General features: G+C 41.9%; 1 protein-coding gene across 1 annotated transcript; it reads right to left on the reverse strand.

The window, feature by feature from the left end:
- Positions 1–9,961: 9,961 nt before the first annotated feature.
- cidec (cell death inducing DFFA like effector c) lies at positions 9,962–14,166 on the reverse strand. Its single transcript, XM_041034124.1, has 6 exons — positions 13,993–14,166; positions 13,603–13,671; positions 13,322–13,475; positions 12,817–12,966; positions 11,917–12,107; positions 9,962–11,033 (listed from the first exon to the last, which is right to left on the reverse strand). Exons 2-6 carry the CDS (start codon positions 13,653–13,655, stop codon positions 10,856–10,858), a joined length of 726 nt encoding a protein of 241 aa, XP_040890058.1. The 5' UTR covers positions 13,656–13,671; positions 13,993–14,166; the 3' UTR covers positions 9,962–10,855.
- Positions 14,167–15,172: the final 1,006 nt, after the last annotated feature.

Raw genomic sequence — 15,172 nt, forward strand, 5'->3', positions numbered from 1 at the left:
TCATAGTGTTTTGCTATAGCTGTTGCACGCAGCTTGGTACTGACATGTACACAGACCGTATCTTCGTGTTGCACTGACAACCGCGAGATTAAAGGCAGTGTGTAAAACACAGTTGCTCGTCATTGATTAGAGGGCGGCTACTGATTGGACCTGTGGGAAATCAATTGAATGATTAAATTCACAGCGTCCTTTGCCCTAAATTCATCAAGAGGTGGAAATCTGAGCACCAAGTGTTTAAAATATTTGATGATAAACTAGCGACTAGCGTCAAGAGCGCGGGAGACAAACAACACAACTAATCAGCTCTCAACTATCAACCTCTGCACAACTCCACTCTGGCAACAAGACATTCAGTTGAGTGATGGACTCGTTTTCGCTCCTGTTTCTGTTTCCATGGCAACCACACTACAAGGGTCTAGATTAATGAAGGCACAGGTGCTATAGTATTGAAGCGTGTGATACCCAGCTCTTTGGTGACACCATGCTAGTGACAGTGAGGTGGTAGTGTAGTTGAGTTGCAATACCTTACAAAACAGAGAGCTGACAACATGTTAACATTCCCATGGAAAAAAAAGATGGAAACCAAAAAAAGTAATGGTGGTTTGCCTGTTGAGTTGTGAGTCAAAATGTCAACAGTACAGTGCAGTGGTAAAACCTTCTGTTACTGATACATTGCCTCTAATAATCCATATTACAATACAGCTGCTACAGCTGTGTGTCGCCTTTCATGTGTTGCTGTTCTCCCTGGGCATTGTAAACAGCAGGATGTGGAAGGAAATACAAGTCCCCTAAGAACAACAGCTCTCTTCTTTAAACTTTCACTAACATAAGCAAATTGTAGACTTCATGGAAACAGGAGGAATGTCTCTTCGACACTGCCTAAACAAGTGAGGAAGAAGTTGGCAGATATAGATTTGTGGCTCAGTTTAAAACTGTAAGAACAGAGATATCTCTCGGGGATGTAAGGAGAAATGAAAGGAGGGACACTGGGGAAAGTAGAGTGAAAATAAAACAGGGTCAGAGAAAACAGCAAGTGAAGAATTGACGGTGTGCACGAGCACAACCATGCAGCCACTCTGCTCGACTCGTGTTTGAGGTTTCCAGCTGGTCCGATCGTGAGCAGACTGTCTGATTGTCACCAGAGGCTGGAATTGGGAAAGAGTGAAGATAAGGGGGCAGAGGAGGTTGGTGGATGGAAGCTGGAGAGACATGGAAATGTAGATTTGAGTAGTGGTTTCTTGTCTAAAAGCGGGAATGCATCACCTGTAAGTAGGACATCTGAAACGCCTGCTGGAGAGCTGAGACAGATTACAGAAAATGGCTGAGGGAGGGAAGGAAGTAGAAAAGAAGGGCGGCAGCACTGGTAAACAAGATGTCCCAGGGAGCAGAGGTGGCAGCTTTTTTTCCTCTCTAAAGTCTTACATCAGCCTTTCCCTAACTGCTGCTGGTTTCCTGGTTGCCTTCAGTCCCCAACAGACTGCTTCAGTCCCAAAAGACTCCACTCACAGTTGCCTGAGTGAAAAGCTTCATGATGGCTGCACGGGTTAGACATTTAGCACAAGAAAGGTGGACAGATATTGCCAATCTTAAAATCGCAGCAGAAAAGCAATCTCGTCATAGGAAGGCACAGCAGCTGATGGAGACTGGGGCTCTATATGATACACAGGGATAAATGGTTTTTCTGCGCTGAGTTTATATGTTCTATTTTTAGGGAGTTGAGGTTTTGGTGTGATTTTCTTACAGTGCTTTCTTGTGAGGATATGTTTCCTCCTGGAAACTATTCAGTTAACGGTAGTTTTCTATATGTACTGCTGTTTAATCTCTCTGTAAATTAAAAGGTTGATATGGAAAGCTCATCCGCATGAAACAGAAGTGCAAAAAATCAATCAATATGACCCTGATTTGACCCAAAGTGTCTGACCCTCGAGAGCACTGCACTGTATCACACTGTTCTTTATCCACAAAGTGGTTATTAAACATTTTCTCTTTTGAATTTGAGTGGCCTCAGGGTTGTCAGGTTAGGTCTTGTAAGGCAATGTTCAGAATGTGAAACCAGGTGCATTTCTTAATATGGTTTCCAAATTAAGTCACCTGTGAGTGGGAGACACTCACCAGGGAGCGCTCCAAGTGGCTGTATGTGTGACCTTTTTCTACCTTCGCAAAAGGCAATAATCTCACATGGACCCTGACACGGTGAGGACCAGGAAAAGGTCACATCAAGGCGATTTATTTAATAAGTGGTTGTACAACTTCAACACCCTTGGTACCGACACCTTCTCTCTTTAAACCTCTGACTATGTAATGAGGTTGGATGTAAGAACACATTTTCATCTGGTGATGATGTCAAGAACCAAGAAGTCCTGTGTGACTGTGTGAGTTTTCTGAAAATGTTAATACTGGTATATCATTTTCAGGTTTGAATCTTTAATCCAGAGTTTTCGGAGAACCCGGGGTTAAAGGCACTTTGGGAAATACACTTATTACTTTTCTTGTCGAATGCTAGATTGATACCAGTCTGTAAATATGAAGACTGGAACCAGGGGGAAACCTGGTACCACGGCCTGGTCAGGCCCTTTTGGACAGGGCCCAGCTCTGTCCAAAAGTCACAAAATCAACCTGCCAGCTCCTCTGAAGCTCGCTAATTAACATGTTATAGTTTCTTTCTTTAATCTGTACAAAAGCAGAAGTGTAAAAAGACAAGTTGTGGATTTATACCAGGTGTTAACCATCATGGATACTAAACTTTTCTTTTCAAAAATACAGTGCAAATTCCCTGTTTAAATAAAAAATACAAAGCTACACTTTACAGCACATTGTATTGTTTGATAATAGATTTATCTTATCCCTGGTCATACCTGACTACAGTTGATGTCTGATATTTTCGGTGCAAAAATTTACACATATGCAATAAGTAAACATTTATTTTATTCCGCACAGCACTTGACACATCTGGGTCCTAATCCCTAATCCTTTGTTTTTGATTCAGTCGGGACGAGTGTTTCTGTCTTTTGTTTGATCTCATTTTAGCTCTATTTATATGTAAATATTTACAATGTGTAATAGGCTATTTTTTATGTGACCTGTTTACAGATGCTTGTTTTGTTGCTGTGTGATCCCTTTAATGCCTGGAAGCAAACCAACTCTTCATAAAAGTTTAAAGTTACAACAGTTTTACAATGGTAAAACTGGTAGACACCCGGCTTTGCTGTCATTGTTTCTTCACAAACAATGAGATATTTTTTCTGCTTCCAGTGGATCAGATTGCTGTGCCACAAGTCATGTTGTATTTTCACCAAAACAACAATTTGTTTGCAAAATCTCTTTTTATTTTGCTCGGATTTTGCTGATCGCCGCTGACTTCTGCACCTAAACAGTCAAAATCGAATGCAACAATTTAGGCCCGTTCCCTGGGGTGGCAGAAAGTCATTGTGGGAAATCAATGCAGGTTTAGGAAAAGTGCAATAAACATTGTTAATTACTACACTTAATCACAAAACAACCTTTTTGCTTTAACAGTACATCAAAGGTTCAGCGAGGGTGTGAATTCACACAGAGATTCACCACATCCTCAGCCACCCTTTTCCACACACATATAAGTGATGCTCTACGACCATTTCCCCTCTGATGTAGGAAGCCAGAAAGTGTGTGACAAGAGACTGTACAGCATGTATAATTGAACAGCTACACTCGGTTCCCAGAAGCAGCGGCACAAAGATTAAAAAGATGAATGGCAGTCAAGATAATCTTGCTATTCCTGTGAGACAAGCTGATGTAACAGGTTGTCAAAATGATATATAGTGAGAAGACAGGAATGTAGAAAAGTACATGAATAGCAACAGGGAATATATTTTTATGTAGAAAATTAGATTTTTAACTACTATACTACAAAAAGATTATGGTTAAATCAGACTGAGCAACATGTGTTGGATGTGTTAATCCTTTGCTCCCAGTGGCAAGAGACCTAAGCAGAACCAGATACCACTGAGTGATAACACTGTGGTTTGATTATATTTTATGTAAAAATAAAAAGTTAGTGATTAATTACTTATCAATTTATTTTGTTGGAGTTAATGAAGCCGTGTGAGTGGCTTACTGTGTAGGTACTGTGTTGCTTTAAGCTAAATGCCAACATCATCATGCTACAATGCTCACAGTGACAATGCTAACATGCTGATGTTTAGCAGATAACATTTACCATGTTCACCGTCTTAGTTAAGTGTGTCAGCATGACAAAGTTTCCTAAATCCGGTGATCTCCAGCATTTGGGGCTGACATGGCTAGAGCCACACTGATAGAAATCCTAATGGTAACATTAAACCTAAGTCATTAAACTAAACTCCAAATCTTAAAGCAACAGAGAGTTATAGAAGTTTGAAGAAAATCACTTTATCTTCATTAAGATGCAAAGTTATGCAGCAAGGTGCCTGAAAATCTAATCACACTGTCAACTCAACAGGGGGAAGCTTATGGGGAGAGTCTGAAGCTTCTGTCATGGGCTGTTGTTGAGCGAGTCAGATGTCACTGTGGTGGCAGGACAGGAAAAAGTGAATAATCAGGACGGGCATTCAACGATCATATTTTATCCTAAAGTACAATTTGTGGAATGAGATTGTAATCCCATTACATGTACTTTCAGCTGATTTTTTTTATTTAAAATAGACATCTTTCCTCTGGCCTCCAGGAGTCTGATCGTTCCCTCTTTTGTGCCAAAAAGGCAGCTTCAATCACTTGTCTACAGAGTGCCACCGCAAAGCTCGGCAGAGCTCTGATTCTCACATTACTTAAGACAAAGCAGGGCACAGGAATAGAAATGACAGTGCGTAGTGTGAGGGGGTGAGTAACGACAAAACGGAAAAGCCAGAGCTATAAGAACACAGAACATGTACGTACCCTCTATACAGTGGACACCCACCAGCATACATGTGAATGTGCACGAGTACATGTAGATCCCCTGCCGAGACATCAAGCTGTTATTTGAGCGCTCTTTCCAGTCACCATGCAATGATAGAGACAAAATGTCATGTCAGAGCAAAATACTTGCAGGCCACTGCTCATCCTCAGCACAGCTGGGAGACCAAGACACACATGTGTATATCAGTACATTTGTGCACAAGGACACACACACATGCACACCCACAGCTAGATGTGCAACAGGACACCTGCTGAGTCTAAGTGGTGTTGTAGCGGTAGGTGAATACTAAAAGGATGAAAGTCTCATCCGATGCAGCACTGGAGTATATTACAGGGTTGTAAATGAAAGGGGTTATTTCTGTGCCAGTATATTAAATGTAAAAGAAATACAGGTCAGATGCAGAATCCCCTTTTGAATCGGACTTCCAGCTGTCTATCTGCCTTTAACACACTAACTCTTCAGTGCACTAAACCTGTTAAGGCTGTGACTCTGACCTTCAAACAAGGACACTAATGTTTAGCATTTTCAAGATTAGTATCATCACGCAAAGCGTCACCAAGTGCAGGGTATTATTAATGCAAATAAATGGCTCTGTAGTAGCAAATATGCCAATTCTATCAAGTTATTTTTTATGAAAACAAACATCTTGAAATGTGACTGGATATAATTGACTGTGCAGCCCTGTATCTATTGCACTGTGTATGTATTCGGACACTAAAATTTAAAGAAATCATTTTGGGGAAATAGACGCTGAGAGTGAGATGATTTAAACTGTTCTTTTAGGTTTGTGATTCGCACAGTTTGGTCCAAGATTTTGTACTACTCATCACCCTGTGATATGTGCAGTTTTTACTTGCAACTTAATGGCTTATGCCCACAAAAATATTTAAACATTTGTGCATTGAAAAAATAAGATGCCAGCATTAGTTAGAGCAATAGGTGCAATATATTTATTGTATGTGGTGTGTCCTCACTGCTGCAGCGAGGGCACAAGCAGGTTCACAGAGTTTTCTTTACTCTGATCGGTTTACTGAGCCTCTGTCCAGGGTTTTTACGACCCTTAATTGTGGCTGTTGCTAAATCCACATCCATACTTTTTACAAAGAAATCCAATTATCATTTAAGTCCGAGTCATAAATATTTTGGCCCATTTCATAAATGGAGCTGAGGAGCAGCTGGAAACTGCAAGCAGGACAGCATGAAATATGGAAAAATACAAAGAGTGTTCTAAGAGAGAGGGAGGAGAGGGAAAGTAAAATAAAGTTTAAAAAAAAGCTTTTTTCAGGAGACTCATCTTTAATGTATGAGCATCTTTAATGTATCTTCACTTGACGGCTTGAAGAAGAATCTTAGAGATAACTTAAACAAACAGTAATAGAGTGAACCCATTTTAGTTCTTAGGTCAGAATACACTTGGTATTGGAAAACGAATCCATTATTCAGACGGACTTTCCAAATGGCAGATGGGCAATTCAGGTTTGAGCAAAGTATCCAGGTTCTCACTGAGGGCCTTTGTGTTGTCCTGTTACCTGAATTATTTATTGCTGAGCAGAAATATAGACCTGAAATAGCCAGCCATTGAAAACCCAAGCTCAGGGAAGAAGCAGAAAGAAAGAATGGAGGGGGAAAAGAAGAGAGAGAGAGAGAACAGGAAAGGTGTGCGCTGCAACAGATGACAGATGACAGATGCTGAACAGAAAGCCACTTGAAAAATGATGAGGTTACTTAACTGCAGAAGGAGGCAATTAGTAGACAATTAATCTATTTGTGTGTGAGCTGGCAGCAGCAAGGCAGAGAGGGGATGATGATGCATTCACACACACACACACACACACACACACACTCACTCACACACAAGCAGGATTTGGTTTCCCTTTCTTCGTGTTCACAATCAAAGTTGTCCACAGCAGAACACAGGGACGGCACAGCAGAGATACAGCTCAGACTCATACGCTTTCATCAAGACTTCTCCCTTCGTCCCTTTGCTTTTCTCCACCTCCACAATGTTGCAGACCCTCCCTCCCCCTGCTTTACTCCTCGCCTCGCCTGCTGTGTCTTACTGCATTTAGTTTCACTTTTACAGTCTTTCTTCTTTCTTCTCTTCTGTAACAAACTGTTGCTTGTGATGAACAGCTGAGGCAGAAACTGCACGGCGCAGCATGTGGATTGTACGAGAGTATAAAACTGATTTATGTGATACTGTTGGGGCAGATTGCAGCACTGAGATGCTGAGCCGCATATTGTCTCATTTAACAAAACTCTAATGGAAACTGTTCGTCTTACTGGACTGTCTAACTGCAAATGGTTTACAGAACACAACTCCGGCATTAACACTTAAATATGAACAGCTAACTGCATCTAATTATTATTTTCAATACGCTGATTATGTTTCGATTCATCATTTGGTCTGAAAAATATGTCAGAAAATAGTGAAAAGGGGCCATCACGCATTCACAGAGCCCAAGGTGATGTCTCTAAATTGTTTTTGCAGTCCAAATTGTTGCAGATAAATTGTCAGTCAGCTGATTGTTTACATTTGATAACAACACAGTAAAATAAGTCAAAACAAACTTGAAGGAAACAAACATATTGAAGTAAAATGTGCATAGATGTATTAATTTCAAGAGGTGAAACCACTGCATTGGATCATTAACAGACCAGTGCAGGTCCTAAATGTTGGTTATGCTCCTCATTTGCCCTTTAATTAATGAAAAGAGAGTTTGATTATTTAATCTAAGCTGAATTTAGGTTACCTCTCCCGAAAATTGCAAAGAAATGGGAAATAGAGCCATGATTCGGAAATAGATGGACTCTGACGGGCAGTGAGAATAGATTAGGAGAGATTTATGGCATTTAAAAAGATATTTTCAGGCATGTTTGTTCCCTAGGCTGCTGGCACACACACACAACAAAACACAAATGCAAAACATCACACACACACACACACACACACACACACAAACCATCCAAACAGACAAACACACTTTGATGTACTGTATGCATGGTGAGATGTTTCCAGCGGACTGCAGTGAGGACTCCCTCAGGAGCGTGGGAGAAATACACAGCCTCAGAGCCCGTAACTGTGTCAAGCACCTACTCCCACATACAGCCCGAGGTTTCTAATAAAACCCAGATTCCTCTGCTAAATCGATATTTCGTGGAGCTCTGTGTGCCAAACAGCACAGGGCGGTGCGCTATGCGCTGCACGTTAAGGGTGCAAGTACCCATCTTTGAACAGAACAAAGTTGGATATAATACGCATTAAAGAAAACAATGTTTCCTGTCATAAACGTTTTTAATAAATATCTTCACGACAGGTTGTAAATTTGGATTATACTTGCGCTGCGTAAAAGTTCACCTAAGACGGTTTTTCAAAAATAGAACAGATGCATAACATAATACGTGAATGTTTAAATGCACGTAACTATCAGGCGAAAATATAAGAACAGTGCTTTTTAACTGGCAGTTGAACTTATTGCTGGACTGAATTAGTGAAGCTAGATCTGCGTGCCAACTGCCTGCCTGTGCATTTTACACTAAAATGTCTTTATAAAACAAACGGCTTCACGATTAACTGGGTTGTTAGAGATTAAAAAACACACACACACGGATTCTTCTGCAAAAGCTGCACTCTTACCTCTTGTGTCGGAATCGTGCTCTCAGCGATCCATGTCCGCAACCTGTGTGCATGTTGATGGGAAGCGTTTCTTCTGTCCTGTGGAGCGGCACATGCTCAGCAGCAGCAGCAGCAGCAGTTCCACCAGGGGCCACTGACAACAGCACAGCTCAGTGGGACGGACAGACGGCTGCACTGTCCGCAGGCAGAGCTCAGGCTCCCGCTGGATCCACAGAAGACCCCACTGTCAGGACGGCTTCAAATGCCTGGAGGAGGGAGGTGCCAGATTCCTCTATCAAGGTCATTCAGATCAAACCAGATTTAAAGCTTCAAACTCCTCTGTTGTCTGTTGGTGCTGGTATGTGTCTTTGAGGTATAACTTTAAAGTCCCAGTCCGTGTATTTGTAGATTTTTGTCCATTAACGTTATTAAATGGGCGGGTTTAACTTAAAGGGGAACTCCACTGATTACACACATCAGAGTCTGGCTTCTGATCACGGGGCCTAAAACTGCACATGTGAAAAACGTTGTGTAAAGGCCTTAGTGTCTCCAGAGGGAGCTGAGTGTAGCCTGATAAACTGACTAAGGTGATGGCTCTTGAATCAGCATTGGTTTGGTCTTAAGACTACAAGTTACTGAAAACTTTAAAAAGTTAGAAAGTGGAGTCAAAAAGAAGTGATCTTACCAGACCTCTGTATCCTGCTCCTCATCTCTGCTGGAGGCCAGAGGCTCCAGGTACAACACACCTGAATCTCAGACTGACCTGCTGGCAGTCAAGTTACGCTGTGGGTCACACAGGCTCCATGTTTTGACAAGGAGGAACAATGTATGGAATAAAGAGATGCTCTCTGGTTGTAATTTTCCAATGTGAGCGTGTCAGCTTTAAAGGAATGCAATGTTCAGTGTTATTTTAAGAATTAAAATCTACACTCAATTTTTCTCAACTGTTTATCGTTATGGACCAGTTTCTCTTTTGTTTAGCTGTGGATCAGCTGTGGATCAGGTCGAATGACCACAGATCACACAGTAAAGCTGTATTTATGAGTTTAAACTTCAGGGTCAACCAAGGCAGCAGCAGCACATGGTTAGATATTTTCATTTGGAGCACCTGTGCAATCTGTGAAGGGAAACAAAAATCAAACCAGTTGCCAAACAAACCTGTTCAACCGACTGACAACCAGCTGATCATGTGGAAACCGGAACAAATGCAGACGATTGTATGGCTACAACACACATGAACGTGAGTGCCATTTAAGAATACTGAGAACCACAGCAAACGTAGATTACGGCATGAGAGACAGTCAACATGACTCATTTCAATGCAAACAAAGATACAGCACATGACTAGTGTTCAGTTTTACGCTGTGCAACTGGAGTCCATGCATTCATATGTGATGTGATTTACTTGATGCAATGCCAATGCAAAAAATGAAGAAAAATGTTTTAATTATCCCGTGAGTCATTGTCTAATTACATTTAAACAACATCTGTGTCCTTCAGCTGTATTATTGTATTTTTACTATTGAATTTCATGTGAACATGAACTGAATGACAAAAAAGCAAAGAAACTAGTGAGTCACAAGACAGTAATGTGGACCACAGTGATCCACCAACTCTTGACCTACTGAACCTTTATCTCAGACATTACCTCTTCGGGATATATCAGACATCCAATTTGGTTAGAATCTGTCCAGCTTCTTGCTGCCACCTTCCTCGACAAGATGATAAGAGTGGCACTTCTGCCGCCAGCTGAAGCCTCTCTCTCTCTCTCAGTATAATGGTTTGCTTCCGTCCCCTTGCAGCTGCTTGCTCTTTCCCCTTCTCCTCCTCTGGTTTTCTGAGCCAGAGGCAGGCTGCAGCTGACAGGACAGTGCAGGCCAGGGGACAATTAGGGAAGCGTGGGAGAGACAGCTGGACCTGTTGCCAATTACACTGACTGTGACAAGGAAACACACACACACAAAGGCCCGTCTAATGGGCTCACACTACACATCTACACATCTAAGTCCACTTGTGGACATAATGTAAGTAGACTTAAATGGACTTTCAGGAACGGAAAATAAAAAGGTGTTAGTTTTATTTATTCATCTCCATAGGAAAAACTTACATAGTGGTGAGTAAAAGTGCTTTTTCTGAGGAATAACTTGTGGTGTTGGCTTCTAAGTACATATGGCGCAAAAAAATGTAACAGAGCAAGAAAGTGACTGTGAGAAGAGGCTGCACAGGAAACAGTGACATGAGCAGGTAGAGATCACCTGTTTCATCTGAGTGCTAAGTACAAGAGCGGACAATATGTCCACTCCACCGTGGTCAGTCCGAGTCCATCATCAGTACATCTTTCCCAGCAGCATGCTCTGCAGCTGCCTGATCCTGCTTTCCTGTGGCAGCGCCAGGCTCTTCTCCGCTCGCTCCTCCTCCTCCAGCAGCTGCTCGATGTAGCAGGAGGAGCCCAGCAGGATGTGGCCTGTGGCCTGCATGGAGAAGATGGTCCATCGCAGAGCCTCCCTGGAAGCACAGCGCAGACAGAGTGAGAAAGTAGGAGAGAGCAGTCATAAATGGCAAATTCCCATCTGTGGAGATGGTTAAACAGACACCCAGCATTTGAGTAACTTCCATCCATATGTATGAGAATATTATTAGGTAAAAATTGGCATGTCATTTCTTGAGTAATTGTCACTGAAAACGATATAGACAAGCACGACAGACCACACAAGCTGATGAGAAAACGACTGACAGGAAATAACCACAACCTCAGATGATCATGTCGCACGTCAACTCGCATCCCATAAAAGTAACGTCTAAGACACAAACCTCTTGCACTGCAGTGCGAGCACAAAAGCCTCATTTTTGACAAGTCTGCAAAATTTAATCCCCTCTGACCGAAGCTCTGTGTTAAAGCTGAAAAGCAGCAGATCTCAGCAACGATGACATAACTCCTCCCAAAATTAATCTCTCTAAAATCTAGCTTTTGTTCTTCTGTGATCTGACCATTTTAACTGTGCCACCCACACAAATGTACACAGCACAATATGACGTCATGCTTTCACATTATGGGCTGTGCACAGAATACTGTAACTGGTGTTAATATGTCATTAAAGCAGCTGGCACGCAGTAGGAAATGGACCAGAGAGTAGCTGAACTGTTAGCTGGCGGCTTAATTGCCAAAAGGTGATGATCTGCTTGGTAATTTATGGATTACAAACTTATTAATATGGATCAAATTTCATCTCTAACTGCACTAAACTATTCCTAAGGATCCAAATAATGCTTCAGTAAGGTCACGAGCGAGATGCTCTGAGAAAACAGACAAATCAGTTACGTAATAGCACAACACAAAAGCATAAAAATATCAGAAGGTCTCACGCATTTGGCAGGCTCTTTCACTCACTTCAACATCTTTTTGGCAGCGTAACAGCGCAGGTCATAGGACACAGTATAAACACCATACAGGGTTGCTTTCACATTCAGGCAGCCAATGAAATCCTTGGGGTTGTTCTTGTACAGGTCAAAGGTCAGCTTGGCCACATCTGTCCGGTGCAGCAGCCTGTGCTCCCTGAGCTGATCTCTGGAGGGGCTGTTCTGTGAGGCGACAGGAAGAGAAACATAAGTCGGGTCATAATGGTACAGACACATTTTGCTGGTGTGCCAGCAAACTGAGCCAAATGACAGCACAGAGCTCCCCCAGCATGCACTTGGATTATGGACTGAAACTGCACCGGCCTGTGATGATGGGAGAGGCAAATGACTCTGAGGCAAGGTCAATGTGAGGTCACCAGAGTAAATATTTGGTTGGGGGTGAATGCAAATCATTGAATGCATCAATTTCTATGGAAATTAATTGCTTTTGGGTGAAGAGAATTCATATTTGATGGTACCGCTGGGTCTGATTAATATTCAAAACCAGCCTTCATCATTCCTCGACAAATTATGAAGGAAGAAACTAATCTCTGGTGTTTGCGTGTGTTCTGCCTTTGCACAATAACTGACATATTACTCCCATATTCAGTTTGAAGGATAAAATATTTGTTGCTATTAAATTTCACTGAATGGTCAAAGTATTCTTCTACTTCTTCTTCAGACCACAGATTCATGCACCATACATATTCATGGCTGCTGCAATAAAGAAACAGACAACGCTCTAACTGTTCAGTCACGACTTTAAAGAATCACTGGCATAACCAACGCAGAATAAAAGGAGACTATCAGTGTGTTAAACTTCTCACTGTGCAACGCAGTGAGGCAGCTGACAAACAGTGTCACCTAGTGGTTTATGTGGAAAGAACCATACTGGATGTGGGGTCCACTTCTGTCCTTTCTCCAGGACCATGAGGACGGTGTTATCAGGCAGCGTCTGGAAGAACTCCTCTGTGTCCACGCCTGTGCCATCTTCATCCAGCACCAGCGCGCTGATACACGGTACATTCAACGAGTCACGGACCTGAGAAAGCAGGGACGAAAACAAACATGCGGTAAGTGTGTCACAGGTCATGGAACCAGACGCACATTACTCAAGAGACAACAATTCAGACATTTTTCCTCTATATAAAGACGTCTCTATAGCATTATCACAAAATCAGTGACATCTCAAGTCTTGTGAAATTTTACCAGCATGAGCTTGAAACACGCCGAGTATCGTTAATCCTCTATGCACACCAGGGTGTCTCCACGCTTCAGCACTATGTCTTTAATCCAAGCATTCCTTTGACCGTTTGACCCACTGACCCCAACTACGTCACAATTCCACCTCAGCCCACTCAACACCTCACGTCTGCGGCTCTTCCATGACTCCTCACCTTGTCCATCAGGTCTTGTAGCATGTCTGCCATGATGCCCTTCTTCACACTGCGGTCGGCATTTGTGACTCTGAAGGGCTTTGGCCGGGGAGCCCGACCCGACAGGAGCTGCTGGGTCATGGAAGCACTGGCTGACACGCTGGCTGTCACACACCTGAGAAAGAAAAAAAAAAGACAGAACATATAAACCATGCTGCAGGTACAATTTAAAAAGTTAAACCTTGCTATAAGTGGGTGATAGTCCTAGCTGTCCCATCCACGTCATGAAGCAGAGCTCTTACTTGGAAAGGGAAGACGGAGTCAAAAGGCTGAGAGACTTCATAGCATAATCCATCTGAGAGCAGCTCGACCTGTGATTGGAAGTAGTATCTGTTTAGCACCTGGACAAACTTCAAAGCAACACATCTCCACTAAGAAAAGGCTAACATTACTAACAGGCCTCACAAAAAATGGAGAAGCAAGCTGTAGCTTTGAGTAAACAATTAACTAATAAACTTTATATTCCATTATTACATGAAGGTAAATGATCTAAAGTAAATTTCATTCAGTATCCAGGCTTACACATGTATATGTATCATAATGAGCTTATCTATCAAAGAGTTTCTCTATAAACTACACACACTTCACAAAAATGTCCTGAAAAAAAAATCTAACAACGTAAATAATCTTACAGAGTTTTAGAAAGGTGACAGGTCACCAGCTGTTGTCCTGACGGTGTTTGAATACAATCCTTATCGTTTTGTCCCTGAAGTGCTGCTCCCGACTCTGTTTTGACCACTAAACCTCTGTGATATCGTACCCTCTCCTCTCTTGTTCCTGTTTCTTGCACCACTTGGTCACTGAACTTTGTGCTGATGACTGTTGAGCGAGTTGCAAGCGGTCAAGCTTTATTGAGTAATTCTCCATGAACACTCCCACTAATCCACCCCTGTGAAAGCTCTGAATTCCAATTTGTTCAATGGAGAAATACAGTGACATCAACCGAGCACCCTAAAGGGTCAGTTCACCCAAAAGGCAAAACTGCATTTTCTCACTTACCCTCTAGTGGTTTCTAACCACACAGATATTTGGTTTAACAAGTCCATGTTTTGATATATCAGCCACTGTGAACAGTCTTCTATAGAAGGAACAGGGCCAATGAGTACATGCTGACATTTTCTTTTATGGATTATCCAGCTTAACCTGAACATTATAATTGGAAAGATTTTGAATGTAAATGTTCTGTTTGTTTTTTAATTTTCAATTGTTTGAGCAGCACAAATCCAATTCTACTCAGCAGACATTTCTCTCTGCGTGGCTAAATAGTGAGAATGTGGTTTTTTTTTGGTAATGTGGGTGAATCAACCCTTTAAATTATACAGAGGTTTATGATGAGATGACCAGAGGTCTTTTAAGAGGTTTATCAAATCTGAGGTTGGTTTCATGGCTCTTGGGGAGGGCAGATTCGTCACATTAGAGACTGTGGTCAAAATGTTCATTTCCAGCTAAATGTTCAAGTAATTCTGATGTTAAAGACAGTTCTGACACCAAGCTAAAATGAAATAAACACACACACAGTCAAGCAACAGGTAATAACTGCCATGTTCTAGTTGGATTTTCTCCCTTTAATAAAGTCAAAAAAGGACAATAATAAGGTGTAAATTGTTACTGCGGTAACAATTTACACCTGGTCCTATATTATTTAGGTGAGAGGTCAGGGAGAATCTATGTGTCAGCGTTGACTCCTGAAAATTTCCTGAATTAGGTCATAGCTCAATGTTCACCACGTTATCTTACATGTATAGGTTTAAGCTGACAAGGTGTGTCCAGATCTCACAGTGTTATCACGTTATCATGTTACACAACTAAAGG

Source organism: Toxotes jaculatrix, chromosome 3 (assembly GCF_017976425.1).
Source record: "Toxotes jaculatrix isolate fToxJac2 chromosome 3, fToxJac2.pri, whole genome shotgun sequence".
NCBI classification, from domain to species: Eukaryota; Metazoa; Chordata; class Actinopteri; family Toxotidae; genus Toxotes; species Toxotes jaculatrix.